General features: G+C 37.8%; 1 protein-coding gene across 1 annotated transcript; it reads left to right on the top strand.

The window, feature by feature from the left end:
- Positions 1–2,458: 2,458 nt before the first annotated feature.
- On the top strand, positions 2,459–17,413 carry LOC120631544 (indole-3-acetaldehyde oxidase-like). The gene is made up of 16 exons (XM_039901173.1): positions 2,459–2,501; positions 2,949–3,118; positions 4,936–5,096; positions 6,884–7,266; positions 7,380–7,603; positions 7,778–7,880; positions 7,996–8,123; positions 8,217–8,504; positions 8,618–8,902; positions 9,042–9,529; positions 10,707–10,890; positions 11,564–11,759; positions 12,256–13,025; positions 15,112–15,304; positions 16,410–16,523; positions 17,267–17,413. The coding sequence occupies exons 1-16, from the start codon at positions 2,459–2,461 to the stop codon at positions 17,335–17,337; spliced, it is 3,801 nt and encodes a 1,266-aa protein (XP_039757107.1). The 3' UTR covers positions 17,338–17,413.
- Positions 17,414–25,774: the final 8,361 nt, after the last annotated feature.

Below are 25,774 nucleotides of genomic sequence, written 5' to 3'. Positions count from 1 at the left end.
ATGTAGCGCTTTTGATTGGCCTTCGCTTTACGCATTTCGTCATGTCGGCCTTCGGCTCATCCGAGTATTCTTAATCTCTTTCTCGAATATTTATCGGCAAATACTCGTTTTCTGCCGCCTTGGTATGGTGTGCCGACTGCAGACTTTTGGCGATCAGCGTATACTTCTAACACGCCATACTAATTGTCGTCATTAAATCGTCACGAAGATATTAAAGTATACTTTTAATCTCTTTGTAAAATCCTATAATGATTTGATATGCTATTATTGTAATTTTGTAACTCTATTCTTTGAAATATTAAACTTAATAATATAAAAAAAACACTGTTTTATTTCAATAAGATCTTTGTACTCTTATGATATTAATTTCTGTCTTCTTTCGGTCTGTGGATATTAACTACTGGACTAATAATCACTGACTGAATAAACTGTTTAAACTCTGTTTTCAGTAAAGCTAACTACTTAGGAATTATGATAATGGGTCGCTACTTATTGGATATAATGCTCATAATCTCTCAAATGCACTGCTGACGGAGTCACCTCACTGTGACATATTTGCGGGTCGTTGGAACACCATTGTTAACCATTGCCTACAGTACTGGGAGAAATGTAATAGCACCACGTTTTTGGCTTAACATGATTGCGTAAGAAGATAGCATAATTACTAGTGTGTAAAACTATTGTAAAGTTAATTGGGCGGGGCACATAGCTCGGAGACCCGATGGACGTTGGGTCTTAAGGTGCTGGAATGGCGACCCCGCACCGGTAAACGAAGCGTAGGTCGGCCCCCAACGAGTTGGACAGATGACATCAGGCGAGTAGTTGGGAGCCGCTGGAGGCAAGCAGCCCCGGACCGTGTATTGTGGAACTGCCCACAAAAGACCTTGCGTCCACTGCTGGACATATCCAGCAGTCAATTGGTTGATGATGATGATTAAAACGGCCCTCTTTCTCATAACAGAGTATATAGTTTAGTCCCGCTACGCTCCTAAAATGTTGGCTGGCGAACATAGACATGCGCAAAAGAGGTATGAGTAGAAAATTATTTCCGTAATAATTATCTCTCGCATTATAGCTACAAGTATTTTTATTTAAACAATTGCGAATTATCTCGCATTTCCATTTAGTTGTTTATTGACACTTTCTTATTTACTTATGTAATATGAATTGTTCGAACATTTTATTTAGCCAAGTGTGTAATTTGAATTTCAATTATCATAGCACAGGTATTCCTGTATAAGCGGTGACAGCCCACTGGGTACTTCGGCCCCCCTTCGGCGAGACCAAGTTCTTCATACTTACCAAAATTTTCTCAGAGTTGTATGCGTTTCACGTTGGCTGCGGAAAACACAAACGTTTGTGTTTTAAAACTACGTAACGCGTGTGCGGCTCGAACACGCTAGGCGTGTTAAAATAAATGTACCTACAAGTGTGCGGCAAACACAAACGGTGTGTTGTTTTAAGCAATTAAATGGCACGTCGACGGAAAACATCTTCATTATCATATCAACCCATTACCGGCCAACTACAGGGCACTGATCCCCTACCACAATAAGAAGGGTTTAGTCAGTAGTCCACCACGCTGGCCCAGTACGGATTGGTGGACGCGCCTTCGAGAACATTATGGAGAACTATCCATCAAGCACGACGTTTTCCATCACCGTTGAAGCAAGTATTTTAATTGCTTTAACGCACACAAGTCGGAAAAGTTAGAGGTGCGTGTCGAACTCGGCCCCCGAAAGTGAAGCAGAATTCCTAAACACTAGGCAATCATCGCTTCTGAAGCATCTAAAGGAAACCTAATTGCCTGAGAGTTCTCCATAACGTCCTCAAATGTTATAGAAGTCTAAAGTCTAAAAACACGTCACCTTTGAGATATTAATATGGGTGAACGGAGTTTGATTAAATATGTATGGTCTTTAAAAAGAACACCGTAATAGTTTTTGTGACTAAAATTAAAATCACAAAATATCGTACGCCACTTCATGTACCTACAATGTACTACCTGCCTGCCTGCCTGTGGCCCTAGTATAAGATTTGCTCGTTGGAAAACGATAAGTCGTTTTCGAGTATCGAAACACTATAAAGTCAGAGTAAACTGGATCTTATTATATATTTAATTTAATTTGCTTTGGTAGAACGTTTGTAAAATAAAATTCAGTATTACAGAATTTGCGACTCTAAAGTGAGTTAGACACACACTTGATCCCTTGTACTTTGACAGTGTAGTATTTTCATACGCGAAATCGACTGTGCGTTTGCGAGTGCGGAAATACTAAGGCAGCTTAGCAGAACCGATGATTAGAGAAATTCTGGGTGAGGAGAATATTAATAAACGCCTCCTCTCAACCCCCTCTCTGGTGTGTCGCGTTACTTTTGGCCTTGATATAAAACAATTATATATAAAGGTGCATCACAAGAACATCGTTTTAAATAAGTACACAAGTGCACGAAAGATATGTCTTATATCGAATTTACTGTGAATGGGGAAAAATGTACAGGTATTTATCGAAATATTTTTTTGGAAATCTTTATTTTACCTATTTATACATTGTGTAGAAGATCATGTTGATTTGCGAAATGCCATAACTTTAGACAATTAATTCACACTTTCAGGGTTTATTATAATATGTACGAGAATGTATATGAGTTTATTCCACGATAAATTCTAAATGTCTGGTCAGATTTGTATCATTATCATCAGGGGCGTGTATTAAGGGTATGCAAAGGGTATGCATATGATATAAAATGAAGAAAATCAGGGCAGGCTTTTTTATAACTCATACTGGAGATTTTCTTCATTTTATATCATCTGCATACCCTGTGCATACCATCTATGCACGTCACTGATTATCATCATATCAAGTGACAAAGACAATATTTTTTTTTGAAAAAGAAAATCAACATGCCCGCTGTATGTACATAAACTACATATATGTACTTTTCAGTGGACAACTCCCTTCATCGGGAGACGACCCTGAACGCGTTTCTCAGGTATCACTTGGGACTCCCCGGCACAAAATCCATGTGCAGGGTGGGTATATGCGGAGCGTGTATTGTGAACGTGACTGCACAGAGAGAGACCAGTGGCACCGTGGAGACATTCTCCGTTAATTCCGTGAGTAGCTCATAATTCTTCATCAATAGCCTATAATAGTCCACTGCTGGACTAAAGGCCTGTCCCAACGGGGCGGTTCGTTAGTTGATGTAGTAGTAGATCCGGTAACGACAGATCAGAATACAGTTTTCACCATAATTATTTTATTATTATTATAACAGCTTTATTTCCCACACATTTACATCTGATTGTTTATAAATTTGAACATCTATAAATAGATAAAAGAGAAAATGTGTGGGTATGTTCCGTTTAGGCTCCGAAACGGCTGGACCGATTTCAATGCAACTTTCAGGGAATCTCCGGATTGACCTGGCGAGTAATCCTGTAAAGTTTGGTGACGATCGGAGCACTCCTATTTTTGAACTGTCAAACTGTCAAATACAGCTTTTATTTACTATGATAATATTCTATTGTTGGGTGTACATGGGTGTAGATAATGATCTTCACCCGCTCGAGAAGAGAATAAATGATTTAAAATATTATGAGACTTAAATTAAAAATTTAATGATGTAAGTTTATTGTTTAAATAATATAAAGCAAAAACTAGCTCGGCTAAGCGGGCTGGATTCGCTAGTTTATTATAAATTACGTTATTTGATATTTGTGTATGATATCCCCTGCAGGGTTAGAACAGGCAGGAGACAAAAATTATATCCCCCGATTATATCCCCTGACATTATTTCCACTTGTGCGCCAGTGCTCTGAGAGTTGATATAGCTATGCGTTTTAGAACATACCTGTAACCATAACCCCAAAACGGGTTTGTGGCCCGAAACGAATACATTTACGTGTTAGTGATCATTACCGGGACCGAATGATCGCCGATGCATGGGGATGAAATTCGATTTTTTCGAGTGCTAAATTAGATCGAGACACACGATGGTGTGTCAGCCAAAGTCCATCCAAGAATAAAGAACTGGATGGCGACGCAGCTACCGTGTGTAATATTACACGAACCATTTCGAGCTACTTTTGATTTATTTATTAATTCCAAATCTATTGAACATAAATACATTTGACGGCCGAGTGGCGCAGTGGGCAGCGACCCTGCTTTCTGAGTCCAAGGCCGTGGGTTCGATTCCCACAACTGGAAAATGTTTTGTGATTAACATGAATGTTTTTCAGTGTCTGGGTGTTTATATCTATATTATAAGTATTTATGTATATTATTCATAAAAATATTCATCAGTTAGCTCAGTACCCATAACACAAGCGACGCTTACTTTGGGGACTAGATGGCGATGTGTGTATTGTCGTAGTATATTTTATTATTTTATTATTATTTATTTAAATTTGGTTCATTTATTTTATATATAGTATCCAGAAATAACCTAACGAATCCGAGAATTGATCCTGGACCCCGCCATCTGTAGTTTAACTTCCCAGACCAAGTAGGCTGTTTCGGATAACCTTATTTTCCTGCGATTTCCCTTTAGTAGTAGAGCTTTTTAGTTTATTTCTGGCGTCCAGCATCAATGCTGTGTTCTGCTGTAAAGGGCATGGTGTCATTACAGGCTCATGACGCTTGACCTAACCACCTTGGGTTGATAGACACAGGGCGGACACGTATACACATGAAAATTTTTGTAAATGCGAAAGTGTATTTGTTTGTTTGTCTGTCCATACTTTACGTGTTAACTAAGGAAACAATCGACCTTATTTTTGCCACAGAGTTGGAGAGTAACATAGGCTAGTTTTTTTACTGGTTCCCAGTGGATTTGTAAAAAAACCGCGTTCTTCACCCGACACGGGCATCAGATACTTACTACTATAAAACCAGAGCTCCACTGATTTTATTTCTATGGCTTTACGTCCAGTGCCTGGTGCTTGTGTTCTCCTGCGACGGATGGGACATTACCACCATAGAGGGTGTTGGAGACCGACTAAAGGGATACAGCGAGATTCAGAAACGCATAGCTGCGTTTAACGCAACACAGTGCGGTTATTGTACTCCTGGATGGGCCATGCACTTAAATAGGTAAGAAATAACTCCTAACTAGAATGACTGAATGAATAAATGAACACACTTTCATTTTAAACCACGGAGTATAGAAAATATTAAATACAATAGATCAAGTGAAATAGAAAATAGAATTTGTTTGTCTTATCGTTATAACAATCTTTTCCAAGGAAACTACTACCGCCGCTTTAAGTAGTACTAGTTTAACATTGTTAGCGCCATTGTTTCAGAATTATAATCTTAATTTTAGGGATGTCAAGGTCTGTCATACAACTGGCATATTCGAGTAATATTTTAATAAGCGGATGGGTGTATTAGCCTACAGGTCTGTCATATAAAAATGTAATTAAAAAAAATATGGTTGCAAGCGATGGTAGTTGGGTCATAGCGTTCGTTTAAAATGAATTTTATCTGAAAGGCCTTGATTACCCTAAAATAGTCAAATCACCTCAGTACTTAAAATCATACTAAATACCTAACTACTATTAAAGACCTGTAGCTATTGTATAAAGAAAAAAGTCGAGGACACAATATAGAGTGATATATTGTGAGTTCCACAATATCCTGTGGAACTCACGATAGTGTTAGTTATTAATAATATAAAAGTTATATTATAAAAGAAATATTTAAATAGTTGGTAGAAGTGGGATCATTTACATAAAATAAGAATTCAGACAGACAAAACAGCATATGTGCGTATTCATCGTTGTAAATATTTGCACAAGTACACAATAACGAAACAGATGATACCGATATTTTAAAGTCATGATATAAATTAATAGATAATATGCTTCAGGGGAACAAGATTTTTTATGAATATGGCACACAGAAAAATAAACACCATCTGATGCAGATGCTAAATGCTGATGAACTACCGCGGACCTTGATAGAATTAAATCGTATTTGTATAAATATTACAAGACATACCCTTGGTTTGCTTGATTTTTTTTTGATTGATGCTTTAACTTTGCTTGTGTTCACTGAACCACTATTTAGAGTAAGGATTTGCAACAAGTAAGGGATTGCTTGTTGTACTCAGTTTAATGCTCTTGACAAGCCTAGCAGTACAGAATTACCTCGTGCGCCAATAAATGACCTTTAAAGTTTTAGCAAATGAAATTTTCACCAATGAATCGATGGCATATTTATTCCAAATTCAAATTAAAGATCATATTCATTCCAAGTAGTTCTACATAAGCACTTTTGAAACATCAAGTCTGTCTGTTGGTAGTGACTCTATTACCAGTTAGGAGAGCAGAAGCTATAGAGAAGAAGCGAGCAGGAAACCTAGCAGTTTCTTTTTTTTCCATGTCACTTTTACAATCATTTTTCTTTCCAGAGCCGTAGTACAGGATTACGTTGTGCGCAAATTAGTGACCTTTAAATTTTTAGCACCAATGAATCGGTGGCATATTTATTTCAAATTCAAATTGAAGATCTTATTTATTTCAAGTAGTTCTATATAAGCACTTTTGAAACATCAAGTCTGTCTGTTGGTAGTTACTCTATCACCAGTTAGGAGAGCAGAAGCTATAGAGAAGAAGCGAGCAAGAAAGCTAGTAGTTGCTTTTTCATATAACTTTTACAATAATGTTTATTTCCTGCCAGAGCCCTGTCTTGAAACCGGAGTGATAGCTTCCAAGAAACCGTGTCATTAAGAAATTAATTTATTGTATAGTTACAACGCTCTATAAAATGTGATTTCACAAACTGTCTAATCCTTTGTTCAATGACCTTGTCCGTACGCAGTTATATAATAAGTCTAGGTTTCATCAAGCTAATTATATATTTTTTGTATCTTGCAGTCTTATTAACAAGGGACTCAATATGGTTGAGTTAGAGAATTCATTTGGTTGCAACACGTGTCGGTGTACCGGATACCGGCCTATCCTAGACACAGTGAAATCATTTGCAGTAGATGCTAGTCCAGCACTCTGCAAAAAAGTTGAAGAAATAGAAGACCTTACAACTGGCTTTAGGAACAAAGCCAAAATATGCGACCGTAAATGTTCTACATGCAGCGATGGCGATTGGAGTTTAATTAACGCAGTCACTAATCGTGAACCAATGACATTAAATTTTGGGGAAACCAAGTTCATCAAAGTCTTTGACGAGGAGCAGGTCTTTGATAGTTTTCAAATTTATGGTACAAAGGCTTGTATGTTGATTGATGGAAATACTGGAAAAGGTACGTCAACGTTAAATAATTGTGTTGTGCCACAATACTATAAGACCAACCAAATGTAAGTCCGCATACGCTTTTCTACCGTTGTTGTATTGAAAATAATTTTAATTTTGCAGGACTCATCAAAGATTTTGAGTGGCCGGCAGTTTTGATAGACATAAGCTCTGTTCCGTCCCTAAAGCACCATTACTATGATCAGAACCTAGTTCTCGGAGCAAACGTTTCATTAGAAGACTGCATTGCAATATTCAAGCAAGCCTCATTGCGAATGGATGAATTTGCGTATTTATCAGAATTTATAAAACATTTTGATTTGGTAGCACAAATTCCAGTAAGAAAGGTACAAATTTTAGAAGCGAACTTAAGTTATTTCACTTTTCAGACGTAACCATTATTGGAATTAGACTAGAATGCTTGCAAAAATAAAACGATATAATAATCCATATTATTTTAACCTAGCCTGTCTTCAGACTGAGAATTATGGTTCTGATTCGTATGAGTTTTGTAATTTCAGTTGGGGTCATTGGCGGGGAATGTTATGCTAAAGCACATAAACAATGCCTATCAATCTGACATATTTTTACTGTTTGAGGCAATTGGGGCCACTATTACAATACGTAAGTTATTTTTAATGATAGATAGACCAATCATATAAATTCAATGAATCATATATCAACATCATGAATTCTCTAGACCCCGATAAAAGATTATATTATTTTAATTGTAATACAGGTGATGCAGATGGTATAAGAACTTCATATTCCATGGCATATTTTCTCGAAATCAATATGCTAGGTAAATTGATCGTAAGCTTTAATTTGCCACCAGAAGATTCACTTCATATATTCAGGAGCTATAAAGTAAGCATATTATTTAAAGTTTTACCTTCTTATTTTTCATTTAAAAGGAAAAGAACATATGATATTATGTATTTTAATTCATTGATTTTTCAGATAATGCCAAGAAGTCAAAACGCTTTAGCCATCGTCAATGCTGCTTTTAGTGTTAAACTTGACAACAATAACTGTATTGACTCAATAAATATTGTTTACGGTAACATTTCTCCCGATTTCATACATGCTGCCCAAACAGAAGGATATCTGAGAGGAAAGAATTTATTTCACAACCAGGTATTAAAAGGAGCAACTGGTATATTAAATAAGGAGATCGTTCCCGAAGATATCCCCCCTCAACCATCACCGTGGGCAAGGAAGAAATTGGCAATAGGCCTATTTTACAAGGTATGAGTAACAAAACAATGCTATGAATGATGAAATCTTAGTATGATTCTAATATTGATCATTTCATTACACGGAACATATTGTTTTCATTAATTAATTTTATTTAATTCTAGTTTGTTCTTGGTTTGTCTCAAGAAGGAACTATTTCTTCACGCTATCGGTCTGGTGGTGAGTTAATCACTCGCCCTCTATCTAGCGGTATGCAGAGTTTCCAAACGGATCCTTCACTGTATCCTCTCAATCAACCAGTACAGAAACTAGAAGCTGTAATTCAGTCTTCTGGAGAGGCTCAATATGTTAATGATATACCATCGATGAAGAACGAAGTATTTGGTGCATTTGTATTATCTACAGTCTATAATGGTGAAGTTGACGAAATTGATTGTAAACACGCATTGGTAAGCTTACACAAATAATTAATTAATTCTTGTAAATTTCAAATAAACTATATTTCTTTTAATGTGAATTAAAGTATTCTTTTATCAGTTTATTATGGTAAAGTTTATTCCTGAAATAACAAATGTATAATACTTTTAGCAATTAGATGGCGTTCTTGCATTATATACTGCCAAAGATATACCAGGAATAAATTCTTTCACTGTGCCCGGAATACAACTTGAAACAGAAAATGAAGAGATATTGGCAGAAACTATAAAACACTATGGACAAACAATAGCCATTGTGGTGGCTGTTACAAATGATTTAGCTATAAGCGCGGCTAAAAAAGTCAAAGTGACATATAAGAATGTTCGAAACACACCACCAATTATAACTATTAAACAAGCTAAAAAATTCAGCGATAGAATCATCTCAGGTGATACGATTGAGCCAAAGGGGAGGGGAAATAATATAAAGAAAGTAATAAAAGGTGTCTTCGAAGCAAAGTCCCAGTATGCTTATTATATTGAGCCTCTTTCATGCATAACAGTGCCTGTAGACACTGGCTTGGAAGTTTATGATGCAACCCAATGGATGGATTTGACGCAAATAGCGGTAGCGAAATGTTTAAATATGCCGGAAAGCGAGTAAGTTTATAAATTAAAAACAGGTTATATTATGAAAATTAGCTTAATTGGTTATACTCAGTGGCGTGCACTTCATACATCCACGAAAGCACTGCATACCCTAAAATTGAAATATAGCCCGGATTTTTGCCATTTTGTGCAATTTTCCTGCTGTATGCATACCCTGGTAAGAAACCCAGTGCACGCCACTGGTTATACTCTATTGAGATGTTGAATTTTCAATGAATAATTGTTCAATTATTCATTGAAAAGTCAACATCTCCTGAGGATCTCCTGAGGTTTCGGAGCGAAACGTGCGTAGAGGGTACATTGCCGAAGATCTGTTTAATGTAGAGTATAAGGATTGAAGAAATTATAAATTACACAATACAGATTCTCCTGCTTTTCGCGGAGTAAAGCAAATTAAGCTTAATTTTCATAATATATCATGGATTTCCGCAAAGTAACGCCTGCTTTTATCCAATATTTAAAAACAGGTTATATTACAATTAGCAAAAAACTCAGACAAGAGTAAACGGTAGCCCGCATCCGGTGATATTGCATCACTGATGTATAATCTGCGTACTTCCGAAGAATAAGAAGAAGAAGAAGAAACTATTTATTGCCCACAATACATAAATGAAAAGTGTAGTAAGAAGTTTACAGTCATGGACCCAGTAGGCATGCAAAAACGTCCTCATTGCAAGCGATCTCTTACAGGCAACTTTTGTAGATTTGATTTACAAGAGAACGGAGAAGATGGAGATATGCAGATTTATAGGATATCTGAAGAAGTGGTGGTAGTAGTACCAGTATAGCTTTTTGTGACAGAGTTCGTTGATGGTCATAGGGCAGATCGTTGTAGCACGTGCATCCACGTGGACAGTTTTCCTCTTAACAATGTGGGCCATCTGCTAAGTTCAAAAATGTTATCCTTACTAATATTATAGATACGAAATTGTGATTGTTTATTTGTCCTTCCTTCTCACTCTAACTTAGTAACTTAGCAACTTAACTTTTTTTCAAAGAGTTAGTCAAAAGGACGTTATTTTATTCTAGGGAGACAAACCGTTCCCGCGGGATAAGTAAAAAACCCTAATAAACAAGGACGAACGCGAGCAACACCTAGTATAACTAAGGAAATAAGCTTTAGATATAACGGCAAAATTGCATCCCTTAAACCTATTTTACTTTCCAGCGTACATTTGAAGGTTCGTCGCATAGGAGGCGGTTTCGGTGGAAAAATAAGTCGCAACGCACACGTAGCGTGCGCTTCTGCAATTGTTGCAAAGGGATTGAACCGCCCATGCAGATTCATATTGCCATTAGAGACCAACCTCACCATTGCTGGCGGAAGATTGCCTATGGAGTGCGAATATGAGGTAAAAACTGATTCGTGATTTATTGTGTTATAAAAGAACGTACCTAAAGAACAGGGTTGATGTTTTGGTATTTTTTGTCTCTCGTGCAAAATTTCGTCAAAATCGATATAGCTGTTAAGCCGTGCGTAGGCAAAATAGATTTTTTTTAACAACAAAAACAGTAAGATTATCCCGGAACAAAGAATAAAAAAAAAGTGTAGACTAGACACAGGCACTTATGAAGCGTTTCTTCACTTATAACTTAAACTAGGGGGGGGGTTCAATTTCAAACGCGCCCTGGTCTAAGAGACTACAACAGCTGCACCATTATTTTCTAACACAGACAAATAATAATTAGCTATGTATCCGCATTCAGGATGCAAGCTAGCTTTTCACATTTATATTTACCCTGGTAACGTGACCGTGGTGCTATTATAAATTTAAAAAAATAAAAAAATTTAATGTAAATTTTAATCAAATAAAGTGGTTTTGCCAAAAACAGATAACAAACAAGTGAACACACAGACACACTTTCTCAATAATAATAATGTTACAATGAAATATAGATTTAACGCATTTATATATAAAATTAATGGCATTATTAAAACAATATACTAGTAATTATAAGATAAGTTTTGTGCAATGTTAGCAACACTTACCAAAAATAGTTTTTCTTTTCTAATTAATTTACCAGGTGGGCGTTGACGATGATGGCAAGATCCAACACGTTAATGCTTCAATCACAGAGGACGCTGGTTGTTCACACAATGAGAATGTTTTGAGCTTTGTTACTGGTAGTTTCAAAAGTTGTTACAACACTGAGAACTTTAATCTAAAGACTTATGCTGTACGAACCGACTTGAATTCTAACTCTTACGTAAGAGCGCCTGGTAAGTTGCGATTTAACACGCTATTGCTAAAGGACTTTCAAGATACTTAAAATAAAAATAATCTATGTCTTTATTTGAAAAAAAAATGACTTTTTAAAAAAATAAGCTTTTTATATTTATATTAATTATTATTTAAGCGTACTCTTTGAAGTGAACGACATTGGTGGTTAAACATGGTCACAATTGGCATTGTATAATCAACACCAATATGATGGCCACCGACTATTTTTTTTTGTCAAATATCAGATCTTTGTTACTAAATCAGGGTTCAAAACTTTTTATGGATGTCACTCGTATTCCGCTATTACGCTACATAGTTTTAGATATCTATAAAAAAATGTGAGCCGTCAGGAGGACGCCTGGCAGATGTTAAACATCTCAGTGGAATCTGCCTTCCGAAACGTTGGTGGAGTCATTATAGATAGAATGACTTGCCGTTTCAAAAATGCTTATAAACTAGGCCTACTTGAAATAAATGAATTGTGATTTTTTTTAGGTACCTTGGAAGGTGTTATGAGTATAGAAAACATAATGGAGCATATAGGTTTTGCCTTGAACAAAGATCCCATTGAAATTCGTCTAGCTAACATGAGAGAAGATGAGAAGGATTTACCGAAACTTATAAAATCACTAAAATCGAAAGCCGATTACGAGAACAGATTGAAAGAAGTTGAAACGTTCAACAAAAACAATAGATGGATGAAGAAGGCAATTAAAGTCAACACTATGTTCTTCCCGGTACAATATTACGGTAACTACACGGCGTTAGTTTCAGTTTATCGCGGTGATGGTACGGTAACAATAACCACAGGTGGTATTGAAATGGGTCAAGGTGTCAACACAAAAGCTGCTCAGGTCTGCGCTTATGAATTAGGAATACCGCTTGATGACGTTAAAGTAATTCCCAATTACTCATTCGTAGCGGCTAATAACGTTTTCTCAGGCTCCAGTATCGTTAGCGAATGCATTTGCTACTCGATAATAAGAGCGTGTAAAATTCTGAAGGAGCGACTAAAGCCGATAAAAGATCAGTTGGTCGATCCAACGTGGTTGGAAGTGATACAAAAGGCTGGGGAGGAAGAAATGGATCTGAGCGCGCGTTATATGATGGGTGATACAGAACCAGATTTGCATAAATACAACACGTACGCCGCCACAGCTTTGGAAGTGCAATTGGACGTGTTAACTGGAAAGTTCCAAATTTGTAGATGTGACATATTGGAGGATGTTGGATTGAGTGCCAATCCGAATATTGATGTTGGTCAGGTAAAGGCAACTTATTAAAAATAAACAGATAAAATTAAAATTATCAACACAACAGCGTATACAATTTTGCTGCCTTGTCGCTGCGTTTTTTCATTCGTGTCAGTCTGTCGGTTTTGGGCCGCGCATCACGCTGAAACTACAGAAATGAATTGAAATGAAACTTTCCACGAATTGAGTTCATAACACGAGGTAGGACATAGGACACTTTTTATCCCGAAATTCAACTCAGTTACTTTGCGAGAGTGGACGAAAGTTTTTGTCGATTTTACACCATAACTCCGTCAAATGTTTCCTAATTTACTTTTTCTACTGGATAGGTTATACTATCAGTTTAGTTTTGCCCAAATTTCGTGTAGATCTCATGAAAAGGATTGGAGATAGACAGAATTCCTCTGTGGACAGCAGCAAACCCCTCACTTAAGGCGTAACGATACTGAATACATGAAGTGTTGCCACATTTATGAGTACTTCAGTACAAAGACAAAATAAAAAAATAATCGATTCTTTCTTAAAAGATTACTGTTCCATGTTAGTAATAGGAGCTGAGAATGATGGATACCAAATTATCTTTCAAACTTCCAAAGACGGGCACCCATCCATTTGTTACCCAGCGCTATCGACTAATATGTAGCGTTGTTGTTAGGCCACACATTATTAATGCTATACGTGATTGAAGGTTTCAAATAGTGGATGATTAAAGCTACAAAAGCAAGCAGATATATTATTCGCCCACACCTCAGTCGTTTGTTTAAATATGTTGAAATACTAAAGGTAAATACTAAATATCACAGTAGTGTATATTTGGCACTTCCAGTCGATTGAAAAAACTTTACGTTTGGTATCTGATTTATCAAGGTAGGTGTAGAGTATATAGCAGTACGCTGCGTCCCGTAATTCACGCGGCCGAAGACGCATGGCACAGCTAGTATAAATTTATATTTGTACATAGTGTAAAGTCAAAGTTTTTCAAAGCCAAAAATATCTTTATTCAAGTAGGCCCATAGGTGGCACTTTTGATGCGTACGTGAGAATTACACGGTAGTGAGATGTGAGATGATGGCGATAATAATATTCGTAAACTTAAAACTAAAGCTACGAGGGTTCCAAACGCGTCCTGTTCTAAGAAAAAGTCCACAACAAACTTAGCCAAGTGTTTTTTTTGTTATCACCATCATATTGTCATTTAAAATGATTAGAAGAGCAACCTGGTTAAGGCAGTTGTCCCACCAACGACGAGAAAACGACTAACTATCGGCTATTTTCTCGCTCAAGAAACGTACAATAGATATACTTTCCGTGTGAACAAAAGAGATGCATATACAAACAGTTGATCGCTGACTGTTCACACTGCCGGCGACCACTCGCTTCACTATTTGTCGCTGAGCAACAAGAGCCATGAAAGATAGCACTCGCTCGGCGATACTCGCCAAGCGATTAGAACTCACGCCGAGAGAGCAACCAGTGGTCATTTCTCTACAGTGCGTATCTGAAAGTACACGTTTTTTTTTTATTTAATATGAATATCGAAAAATCATTTGAATTATCATTGTTATCTAGTTCAGACGACGATGATGATGAATTCTATGATAGGATTTGAGAGTATATATACTATGAGCGAGTGATGCGAGTAATCGCCCGCCTCACTCGCACACTCGCTTATAGCCGAGCTACACAAATATCGGAACTACGCACTCGCTCCCCGCGTCTCGCTAACTCGTTTCTAGTTCTAGCTCTACTCGTTACTCGTTAATCGTTGCCGGTGAGACAAGTGCCTAAAGCAATAATTCACACCCAAGCTTTTTTATCGATTACGTAATCCTTTATACTATAGTCTATAATAGGACTTTTCAATAGGTAAGCTTACGTTTAATACAAACTTTGAACTGTTTAGGAGACATCTCCAAGATATCAATGGGTAGTTAATTGTATATAGCATCCCTTGTCAAAACAATTGGGGAATATCATTGTCTCCTGCCTTTGCTAGCCGAGTAGTCGTCCAAAGGCGTAAAAGGACATAGGTATGGTAGTTTATGGTTGATAGGTATTTGATTTATATATAACTAACTTTTACATTTTTCGTTTCTAGATAGAAGGTGCCTACGTGCAAGGTTTAAGTTATTTCACTTATGAGCATTTTGTGTACGATAAATACACAGGCCAAATGCTTACAAACGACGCATTTAACTACGAAGTGTTTTTGGCGAAAGATACACCAGTCGACTTCAGGGTTCACTTGAGATATAATTCTAAAAATCACAAAGGTGTATTGGGCTCCAAAGGTGGGTTATACGATTTCTATGCTCACCTTATGTTAATAGGGGAAACTGAAATCAAAAAATGTATATGTTAACTTTAAGTGTTCTATTACGAGGCTAAGATTAAGACTGCATTCGGTAGGTACTTTCTTGTTAGATAATATCGATTTTAAACTATGATTTTCGTGGTTAATCAAGATTTTTTTAAATATAGTTCAACGAGTACATACCACGATAATATTTTTAGATTTGTTGATATTTCGACCCAGTTGCATGGATCGTGGTCACGAAGGGACAAAAATATTATCCAAAGAAATTATTGTGGTATGTACCCGTTGTAACTATACTTAAGAAATAGTTAATATCGTTTAAAAAAAGGTTGGGGATGGTATAATGCATTTATATAAATATATATATATATATATATATATCATTATATGAAAGAGCTTTACACATTTATAAAAACCAAAAATTATTTAAAAATAAGTACATAAGGTATTTTATTTACATTTGTGCCTACAAAAAAAAAACGGTTGGTTGGTTAAATGTTATAATTATTGTGTTGTGCATGCTTCTAATTATAGCTATACAGTTACGACAAAATATTAGTGCATTTCTATTCCTTATTAAGATCAGTTTTCCAAATAGGCTCAAAAGTTTCTTTTGGGTGTAAAAAAATTTCTGTGATAAGTTGAGCCCTTAATATTAATATTAAGATTGTCCTCATCGCATTTTTTAAATTCCCATAAGAATAACATGGGATTTTTTTTTTGCTTCTGATTTTTGTACCGTTCAAATGACTGATTGACTTATAAATCGCTGTTTCAATCTTTATAGAGAATTGAACGCTCGACAAAAAAGGTCTCATAACATTTTTTGTTAAGGGCTTATCTTTTCATAGATTTTTTTTTTACATCCACAAGATACTTTTGAGCCTGTTTAGAACAAAAAAAATTTTTTTGGATCACCCTCGTGTATATGCGTATACATGTGAACAGACTATTACCACGCATCGATAGTCTGGCTCAATGCGTTACGAGTTCATCAGCGACGCTGACCCATAAGTCTTTCTCCTACCAGAAATCGCTCAACGCTAACAATGTTTGGTTGACAATCTGTTGTGTTCCAGCTGTTGGAGAAATGGGCATTTGCTCGTCGCCTGGTATAATTTATGCGTTGAGACAATGCATTTTAGAATCGCGCAAAGATTCTGGACACGATCCTAATGAATGGTTTGATCTTGGTATGTAACTTTCATTTACTTTTTTTTTCTCCTTTCTTTTACTGCAACTCGGTAACCTGTCTTGTGACATTGGGACGTTCATCTGTGGATGGGTTAAGGTATTGGATTATTTATCCCAGGGTATCATCTATTGATTAATTTATCCTAGTAGCTTTCAACTCTACTTAGATTATAAATTTTCTTTCTGTACTGATATTATTTATATCCCTTTTTTTGTAACACAAAAAAGTTGTGTTCTATGTGCTGATTCTTCTTTCGAAATTCTTCTAAAATTGAATTGAATGAATGTTCTCTTAAATTATTCCCGAACTCGTCGCGGAAGAAAAGATTAGGGTCGAAGTGCAAATAAATTTTTGATCGTACTAAAAATAAAAACTTCTCAAACATTTTTGTTGATGGGACAGTAGTGGTTGCTGTGGCCTTATATACAAGAGGTCCCAGGTACAATCCCCGAAGTTTAGAATTTCTGAATTTTCAATGGTCTGGTCTAGCGGGAAGCTTCGGTTGTGGTACCAGATTAAGCTTTCCAGGATGATACTGCGTAGAAACTGATAAGCAGTATAATACGTTAGCCCTAATAGCCCGCCACCATCTTAGATTGTATTTTAATTTATCACCAGATGAGACAGCACTTAAATGCTTACTTGTAGAGGATTTAACAACGAAAAAAATTAGTGAAAAAATATCTTTATAATAGACTCTTGACGTACTAAACGATTATTATTATTTTGTTTGCTTTCCAGATTTACCTCTCACGACAGAGTCGATTCTTAAAGCGCTGGATGTGAAACTTGATGAGCTTCAGCTATTATAACTATCAGCAAAATAAATTCCAATATCTAAGAAACTATGGCAAGGCTATTTGAGAATAAGTAGGAACATAAAAGCGGTTCCACTATACCTATTGGGACTATGGATAAAATAATTTTTATATATAAAAGGCAAAGGTGACTGACTGACTGATCTATCCACGCACAGCTCTAACCACTAGAAGGATCGGGCTGAAATTTTGCTTACATATAGCTATTACATATAGGCATCCGCTAAGAAAGGATTTTTGAAAATTCCAACCCTAAGAAGGTTAAATAGGGGATGAAAGTTTGTATAAAATCCTTCATTTATCAAATTATTTTTCAAGTTACATCAATGAAGCTTTGATTTTAGGTTTCGATTTAAAAAAAAAAAAATTGTTACGTTTTTCACAAATTTTTAAAATTAAATGATATAGGGGAAAATTTATATGAAAGTTTCTGATTTTTTTTAAGTAATTAAAGTTCATTTCATTTTTTTAAACCGTTGTCGATAAATTTACCAATTCAAAAATTGATCTTAACATGTGCGAAGCCACGGGCAAAAGCAAGTATAGGATAAGATAGTTTATGTGTCATTATATGGTAAAAATTTTTGCTATGCAACGTGTAACTTAATTACGAAACTGAAAGAAGCATATTTATTTTCCATACAAAATTATTCAAATCATTCTAAGTGTTTACTTATGACAGCCCTACTGGATAAAAAAACCGTCACGCACTTAGTACCTACGCTACGCGACACGTACTCGTACCTTATAAAGTGACAGGAGACACTTAATTTTAATTTTGCATGTAATGTTACGGCTGAATTTGATTTCTTTCAGTAAAAACTATGGCAGTTGTTCACTCAAAAACTGGTAGCGTTTCGGTTTCATAGATAAATCTAGAGACATAATGTACCTCTAAAACCTGTGAAGTTTATTTTCTGTTTCATTTAAACGTTGTATACAAAGTCCATCCATATTCTATCGTTTACTGTGTATTAATATTTGCCAATAGCTATATGCCTAATATAGATATGTGCCCTGCCTACTTTGCAGTTAGCGTTGCATCTTGATCAGCTATGTTATTAAGATATAGGATTCATCCCATACTTGTCGTGAAATCCCTTTTAATAAAGGTTTGTTGTTTTCTTTTGATGAGTAAATAAATAATGTTAATCAATTGGTTTTATAGTAACTTGTAAGCTAAAGATGTTTTTTTCTATGCTATTGCTTACGTTATTTTGAATTGTTTGCAGTTTTTTGACGGCCGACTGGCGCAGTGGGCAGCGACCCTGCTTTCTGAGTCCAAAGCCGTGGGTTCGATTCCCACAACTGGAAAATGTTGGTGTGATGAGCAATAAGTATTTTTCAGTGTCTGGGTGTTTATATGTATTTTCTAAGTATTTATGTATATATAATTTATAAAAATATTCATCAGTCATCTTAGTACCCATAACACAAGCTACGCTTACTTTGGGGCTAGGTGGCAATGTGTGTATTGTCGTAGTATATTTATTTATTTATTTTATTATTTAATGTATCACGAAGATATAAACAAAATAACCATTTTGACAATAAATGTTTATAAATTGATGAGTGTACTTCTTTTTTTCCTTGGTCTTTAGGGTTCCGATCCACAGGTTTTGACAATTGTATAGAAAAAAAATTTGGAAAATCCAAAAGTGCACGACTCATTAATAAAATAGCTATCCAATTATTTGTCAATAAATAACGAAAAAAAAAACACATGAGTCGTGCAAAATAAAAAGAAAAAAAAAAAAAAAATTTAAAACAGCTGTACTAGGAAAGTGATGCACTGGCGCCCCTGGTGGAATAAAATGTACATAATATCTATAGATATAGATATATCACCATCCATGTTAATTTTACATGGATATATATAGATATACAGTCTTGCAGTTTTCGTTTTTTATTAATTGCAATTAAACTACACTGAATTAATTAATCATTCGCATTCAGTGACCTACAATTGTCGATTAGAATAAAAAAAAAAAAAAATTAACTCAAATAATGGATTTTTTCACAAGTTAGAGTGTTTTCGGGTTTCACACATGACGGACAGGAAATTTTTTTGACGTATTTTGTTTTTTTCCAATTCTATTGCAGTAAATCAATTTTTTAAAAGTATGGAATTAATCTCCATTATATTATCTCGACAATAGTATGCAAAATATCTTGATTCCGTGAACTAAGAAGGCTATAATAATAAAAATAGCCGCCGAAATGAAAATTTTTCGATCGTAAAGCACTCTCTGATGCTTCGCATCATGAGTCGTGCAATAAAACGATTGAGCAACGACGATCTTTAGAAATCAGTAATATTCCTGTGGTGCAAACGAGATTAGTTTGTGTACCTTATCAAACAAGAGAGAGAGAGCAACTATATTTGAAACCAGAGAAATTTATGACTTAAAATACCAACTTGAATAATAAATTCTTCTTCCTTCCCGTCTTCCGTTATTTTCCCCTTAGTCAGTGTGATGTAGAAAATTAAAAAAAAAAAAGTAAGAGCAAAGTTTTTACCAATTGCCGAAGAAGTAGGTAGTAGCCGTCTATGAATTAGCGATTTCTGATCTGCCAGATATAGATTTGCGAAAGTGTTTAAGTGGTTCAAACAATAATTAAATTAAGAGAACATAATGCACGAAGCATGGTACCTATACCGCTTCTATTGTCGTCATTCAATGCGCTCTTGGACAGCAATGCTCAATGTGATCCATTCCATGACGGGTGGACAGCATAGTTCTGTGTTTTTTTTTTATTTAACACACAAAACAGATCATGTCAAAACATAAGAACAACAACCAATAAAAATAAACGAACGAACGAAACGAAGTTGCGCGGGTCAGCTAGGAAATAATAAAAGTACGTATAGGTAATATAGTATTATTAGAGTTTTCTGTGGTCACGGGAAGGTACTACAGCCATGCTTATTTCTACCACTTATAACAATTCGTCATGGATAAATTTAAGTTTGCATTTTGACGGTTTTCCATATACCATCAGTTGGATTGCTCCATCAATTATTACTATGAAAAAATATGAGTTAATTCGACGCCAAATTCCAAATTAACTGACTGAAAGACTATTGACTTAACTACAATGAAAAAAATGTGTACACAGGTGAAGCTGTAAAATGTAGTCAATCCAAGTATTGGATAATAAAGTAAACAGAAAATCTGCTTCGATACGATGTTGTTGCGAGATTTGCGAAGGTCAAACCATATTTAGTATCTATCTACAAATATAATGTATCTGTCTATACTAATAATAAATTTGTCAAATTTACGTGGCGTAAGCTAAATGCTACATTCTTCATTGGTCCTATGCTCCTTTTAGTCTTAGCGTGATGGTATATACTCTATAGCCTTCCTCGATAGATCAGCTATCCAACACTGAAAGAGTTTATCAAATCAGACTCGTACCTGAATAAATCAGACGTTTAGTTGCAGTATAGGTAAATAACCTAGATACCGACTGCAGCGCCATCTTTCGGGCTGATTTGTGAATCTAAACCATCCAGGATGCCACCCAAACGCATACAAAAAAAATCATTCAAATCGGTCCAGCCGTTTAGGAGGAGTTCAGTGACATACACACGCACAGAAGAATTATATATATAAAGATTCGTCAGTCATTTTAGTACCCATAACACAAGCTACGCTTACTTTGGGGCTAGATGGCGATGTGTGTATTGTCAGAATATTTATTATTATTATTATTAAATCTTAAGCGGCTTATTACGTAATATATACGTCGAAATAGTTGTTTAGGTACGTTCTGACATTTGAGAGATGCTCTCAGTTGAAATGTGTCAAAACATAGAATAACTTTTCCAACGTTCATCATTCCTATCAACCCATTACTGGCCTATTATGGCACAATTACAGTGCACGGGTCTACCTTCAGAATTAGAAGGGTTAAGGCCGTACCCAACCGCGCTGGCCAAGTGCTGATTGGTAGACTACCACGCCCTTAAGAATATTATGGAGACCTCTCAGGCATGGCGGTTAACTCTTGATGCTTTACTTCACTGTGATATTTTAAATAGTGAAGTAAATAACGGACATCAGACCATGTCGCTGCCGGTCCGCGAAAACCTGTGACCTTTGGTCCCTACTGAAAATCAGCGTTGTAGTTTTCCTTGGCATTTACCGCCATGGTGCTGCGGCACAGAGCTGAGTAGGTGACCCGTTGACCACAACGAAGCAACATACGCCTAAATTATTATTTTTTTTTTTTCTTTTTCTCTGTCCTCTTGTAGTACGTTGTAATTTATTTATTTATTCTGGTTAATAAATATTTTTATTACATAACTTTGGAAAGTCAGAAGTGCGTGCCGAGGTCGAACTTCGTCCCCCGAAACGAAGGCCGAAGCTATAACCACTAGGCTATCGACGCTTCAGGCTAGCAACTATTTCAATAATAAAAGTAATAGTATAGAAAAAAATAAAACAAACTTACTGGACTTTATTTTCCATTAATTTACAAATAAAACTGATAAAATAAATAGCTTCTTGTTTTAAGTGAGTGCTGACGCCCCCACAACCATTTCATTTTTTTGTTGAAAGAGTTTTAAGATCCGATAGTAAGTAGTATATTATGAAAAGAAAAAAATACGCTTTTTTAGAAAAAATATAAATAATAGTGTAAATAGGAAAAAATGTTTTATCTCAAAAATGTTTGTACTGAAATGATAATTCTTCTTCTCATATCTGTCAAATAAATATTTATAAATATTGACACCCCATGCACTCCACGATTTTTTTTAATATTTTTTTTTCTTATTTACACTATTTTATTCACATTTATTAGATAATTTTTAGCACTATTCTTAATTCAAATTTATTAAATATTTATTTAATTTCAATTAAAGTTCAACTTAAGTCTACACTAATCTGGGAAGTGGAGAAATCAGGCGCCTGCAGCCTTCCTCAGATGAGGCAGCCAGATGAGGTTTCTCAGGTTCCCTCCCCGAAATGTTTATCTTATTTAAAAAACAACAAAACACATACACAAAACACATACAACAAAACATATATGAATATCTTAATGACAAGGTTGCTTGGAAGCATCCGGCGACGCTTTCATCTCTCACAAGATAGAAAATCGAATGTTAAAATGTAAATTGTCGATGATGGAAAAGAGCAACTGGTGAGTTTCTTGCCGGCTTCTTCTCGGTAGAATCTGCCTTCCGGACCGTTGGTAGAGTCACTACAAACAGACAGACTTGACGTTTCAAAAGTGCTTATATTAGGCCTACTTGAAATAAATGAATTTTGAATTTGAATTTAAAGTTGACGACTTTTTCGACTGTAGAGATCCTAGGCTAAACTAATTACTACTATATTAAAATATAATAAGCTCTTTTTTTAAATAACGGTTATCATCGTGTTATGGATATTATGATAAAATCATAGTATGCGTATTAGGTACCATAAGAGACCCTACGCGGCTGTGCTAAGCTGTGCTTTTTCGGAAGGACACTTGCCGATAACCTCCTAAGGGGTTGCTACGGCGTCACCGGGGGAGTGGGGCGAGCGCGAAAGCTCGCCATGAGAAGAGCCCCAGGGCTCGACGACATCGGGGGGAGTATGGGAGACGTCGACCCGAGGGTGCCTCCTGCGAGGACTCGGACCTCGGCTCGGTTCGACGTTAATCTGACTGTTGGTGGACTTTTGGACTAATCATTGTTTAGTCCGAACGCCCCCGTGACCGTGGTAAGGATCCACGTCCGGATGACGTCAGAAATCGGGGCCCTCGTCTTCGCCGGCGAAGACGCTGTGAATGTTGCGTGTGTGTGTGTTGTTGGGACACGTTGTCGGTAGTTATTTTGTCGTCAGGGTCGTCAAGGACATGCTTCGGACGTCGCCGCTTTGGTTCGACGTCGGGGACGGGGGTATAAGTGGACGCCTCGACCACTAGGGGGTTGGGGTGTCGGACTGCATTTTCAAAGTAGGTCTTTGATAATGTTTTCATGTACTGGGCTATGGTGGGAAGATCGAGGTCTCGGTGGAGATCTACGTTGCGCATGTACCACGGACTGTCCGTGGTCATACGCATAAATTTGTTCTGCAGGACTTGAAAGCTCCTGTAGGAGCTGTGAGGGCGATGGGCGAATACGACGCTGGCGTATGTCATAATGGGACGTATGCACGTTTTATACAAGGTTACCTTGTGACGGAGGGATAATTTGCTTTTGCGGCAAATCATCGGATAGAGACGACCCATCACATACGCAGCCTTGTTGCGGGCCTTGCGAATGTGTGCGGTGAAGCTCATTCTATGATCGAACGTTACTCCCAGGTATTTGGCCTTGTCTTGCCAGGGTATGGGACGCCCGTAGAGGGTGACCTCTGCGGGGTTTACCGTGAAGCGGCCTCTCGGTTTGCCCGTGAAGAGCACCGCTGCGCTCTTCTCGGGGTTAACCTCGATCCTCCAGAGGCGGAACCACTTGCCCAGCAGGTGGAGCGCCTTTTGGAGTCGACTTGCAATGTTGCTCTTTTTGGGATCGGTCGCAAAGAGAGCGGTATCGTCGGCGAATTGGGCCAGTTTGACCGTCGCCGGTAGGTCGCGGGGAATGTCGCTCGTGAAGAGCGCGTATAGAAGTGGGGAGAGCGCGGAGCCCTGAGGGACTCCCGCTCGTATGGGTCTAGGGGAAGAGAGCGTACCGTCTAGACGATAGCGAAATGTGCGATCGGTGAGATACGCTCGCAGCAAACGAACGAGACTAGCTGGCACGCCCAGATGGTGCAGCTTGTACAACAAGCCGGCGTGCCAGACCCTGTCGAAGGCCTTGGCAATGTCTAAGAACACGGCCCCAGTGGGGCTCATGTGTCTGTATCGATTGAATCCTGCCAGTATGTGCTCCGTGAGGCGGTGCGCTTGGTGGACGCAAGAGTGCTTGGCTCGAAAGCCGAATTGCTCGTCGTTAAGGAGGTTTTTCTCCTCTACGACTGCCTTCAGTCTGTGTAATATTACCCTCTCATACACCTTTGCTAAGGTGTTGAGGAGGCTTATAGGGCGATAACTGGAGGGAAGGTCGCGGGGTTTGCCCGACTTGTGGATACCTATGACTGTTGCTTCCTTCCACTGGTTGGGGAAGTAGCAGTTTGCCAAGAATACATTAAAAATTACCACAAGTAGGTTGATAATTTGTCCTGGGAGTAACTTTAGGGTTTTATTGGTAATGCCGTCGGGGCCTGGGGCTTTCTTAGAGTGGAAACCCTTGATAATAGTATGAACTTCATCGCAGGTCGTCGGGGCGAGAGGTTCACCATCGGGAGGGGTCGAGAGGATTGTTGCGAGTTCGCTTTCGACTCTCAAGACGTGGGGCCTATCAATGGATACGGTGCTCGGAGAGCATTGGGATTCGAGGCAGTCAGCCATGCATTCAGCCTTATCGATATCTTCAAAGGCGGGCGGAAGGTCGGGCCGTGGTAACGGGGGGAGGGCGGGAGCGCGGGTCATTTTGAGAGCCTTCGCCAGTTTGTAGAACGCACTACGCGATGGCGAGAGCTCCCCCAAGAACCTGTCCCATTGTCCGTGTCGGAGTGCGGTAATGATAGACACTACCTTCCTCTGGGCTCTCCAGAGTTCTAACCGATTCTGTCGTGTCGGATATTTGTCATGCTCCCTATGGGCCCTATTCTTGTTTGTGATTAGCTCTCGCGCGTCCTCCGTGAGTACCATGCGGTAAAATCCGCACGGCATCTCGCGGGAGCATTCGCTCGTAGCGTCACAAACGTGGTTGGTCAGGTGCAGTGAGGCTGCCTGGGCTTGCTCTAATGTCTCTACGACGTCAGGAATTTTAGAGAGGTGCACAGAGTCCTTCGCTTCGAGTAGCCCGGAGAGCTTCTTGAAGTCGATGACTTTACGGGTCGGGAGGATCGCGGGGCCTACGGGGCCTAGCTGTAGTTTGACAGGTCTGTGATCCGAATATAGCTCGGATAGCACTTCCACAGAGTTCACCTGAAGGGTGATATTCTTGAGGAGCGCTATGTCGAGTATGTCCGGTCGGTCGATCGAACTATCCGACATCGGGAAGCGAGTCGGCGAGTCTGGGGCAACTACGATAAAGTTGAGGTCGGGTCGTCTGACAAGTATGTTAAGTTGTCGTCCGTGCGCGTTAGTGGAGCGGGACCAGTCGGTGTGCTTAGCGTTGAAGTCGCCAGCCAAAATGACAGAGTCACCTAAGGAGAGGAGAGCGAGTAAGTCACTCTCTAAAAAGGTTTTGTTCGGTGAGAGATAAACGGATGCTAGTATGATCGACGGATGGCCGGTCATACCCACCTGACATACGGAGGCTTCCATGTTGGTAAGCTGTGGAGGATCGAGAGGAGTGCAGTGAAGAGCCCTTCTGTAATAGATCGCGGTACCACCCAACCGGTTGGTGGTCCGATCATTTCTAATTAAGTTATAATTTCCAACTTTG

Source organism: Pararge aegeria, chromosome 18 (assembly GCF_905163445.1).
Source record: "Pararge aegeria chromosome 18, ilParAegt1.1, whole genome shotgun sequence".
In the NCBI taxonomy this organism is placed as follows: domain Eukaryota; kingdom Metazoa; phylum Arthropoda; class Insecta; order Lepidoptera; family Nymphalidae; genus Pararge; species Pararge aegeria.
Note: the sequence above shows the minus strand (reverse complement) of the source record. Positions and strands in the feature narration are given on the sequence as shown.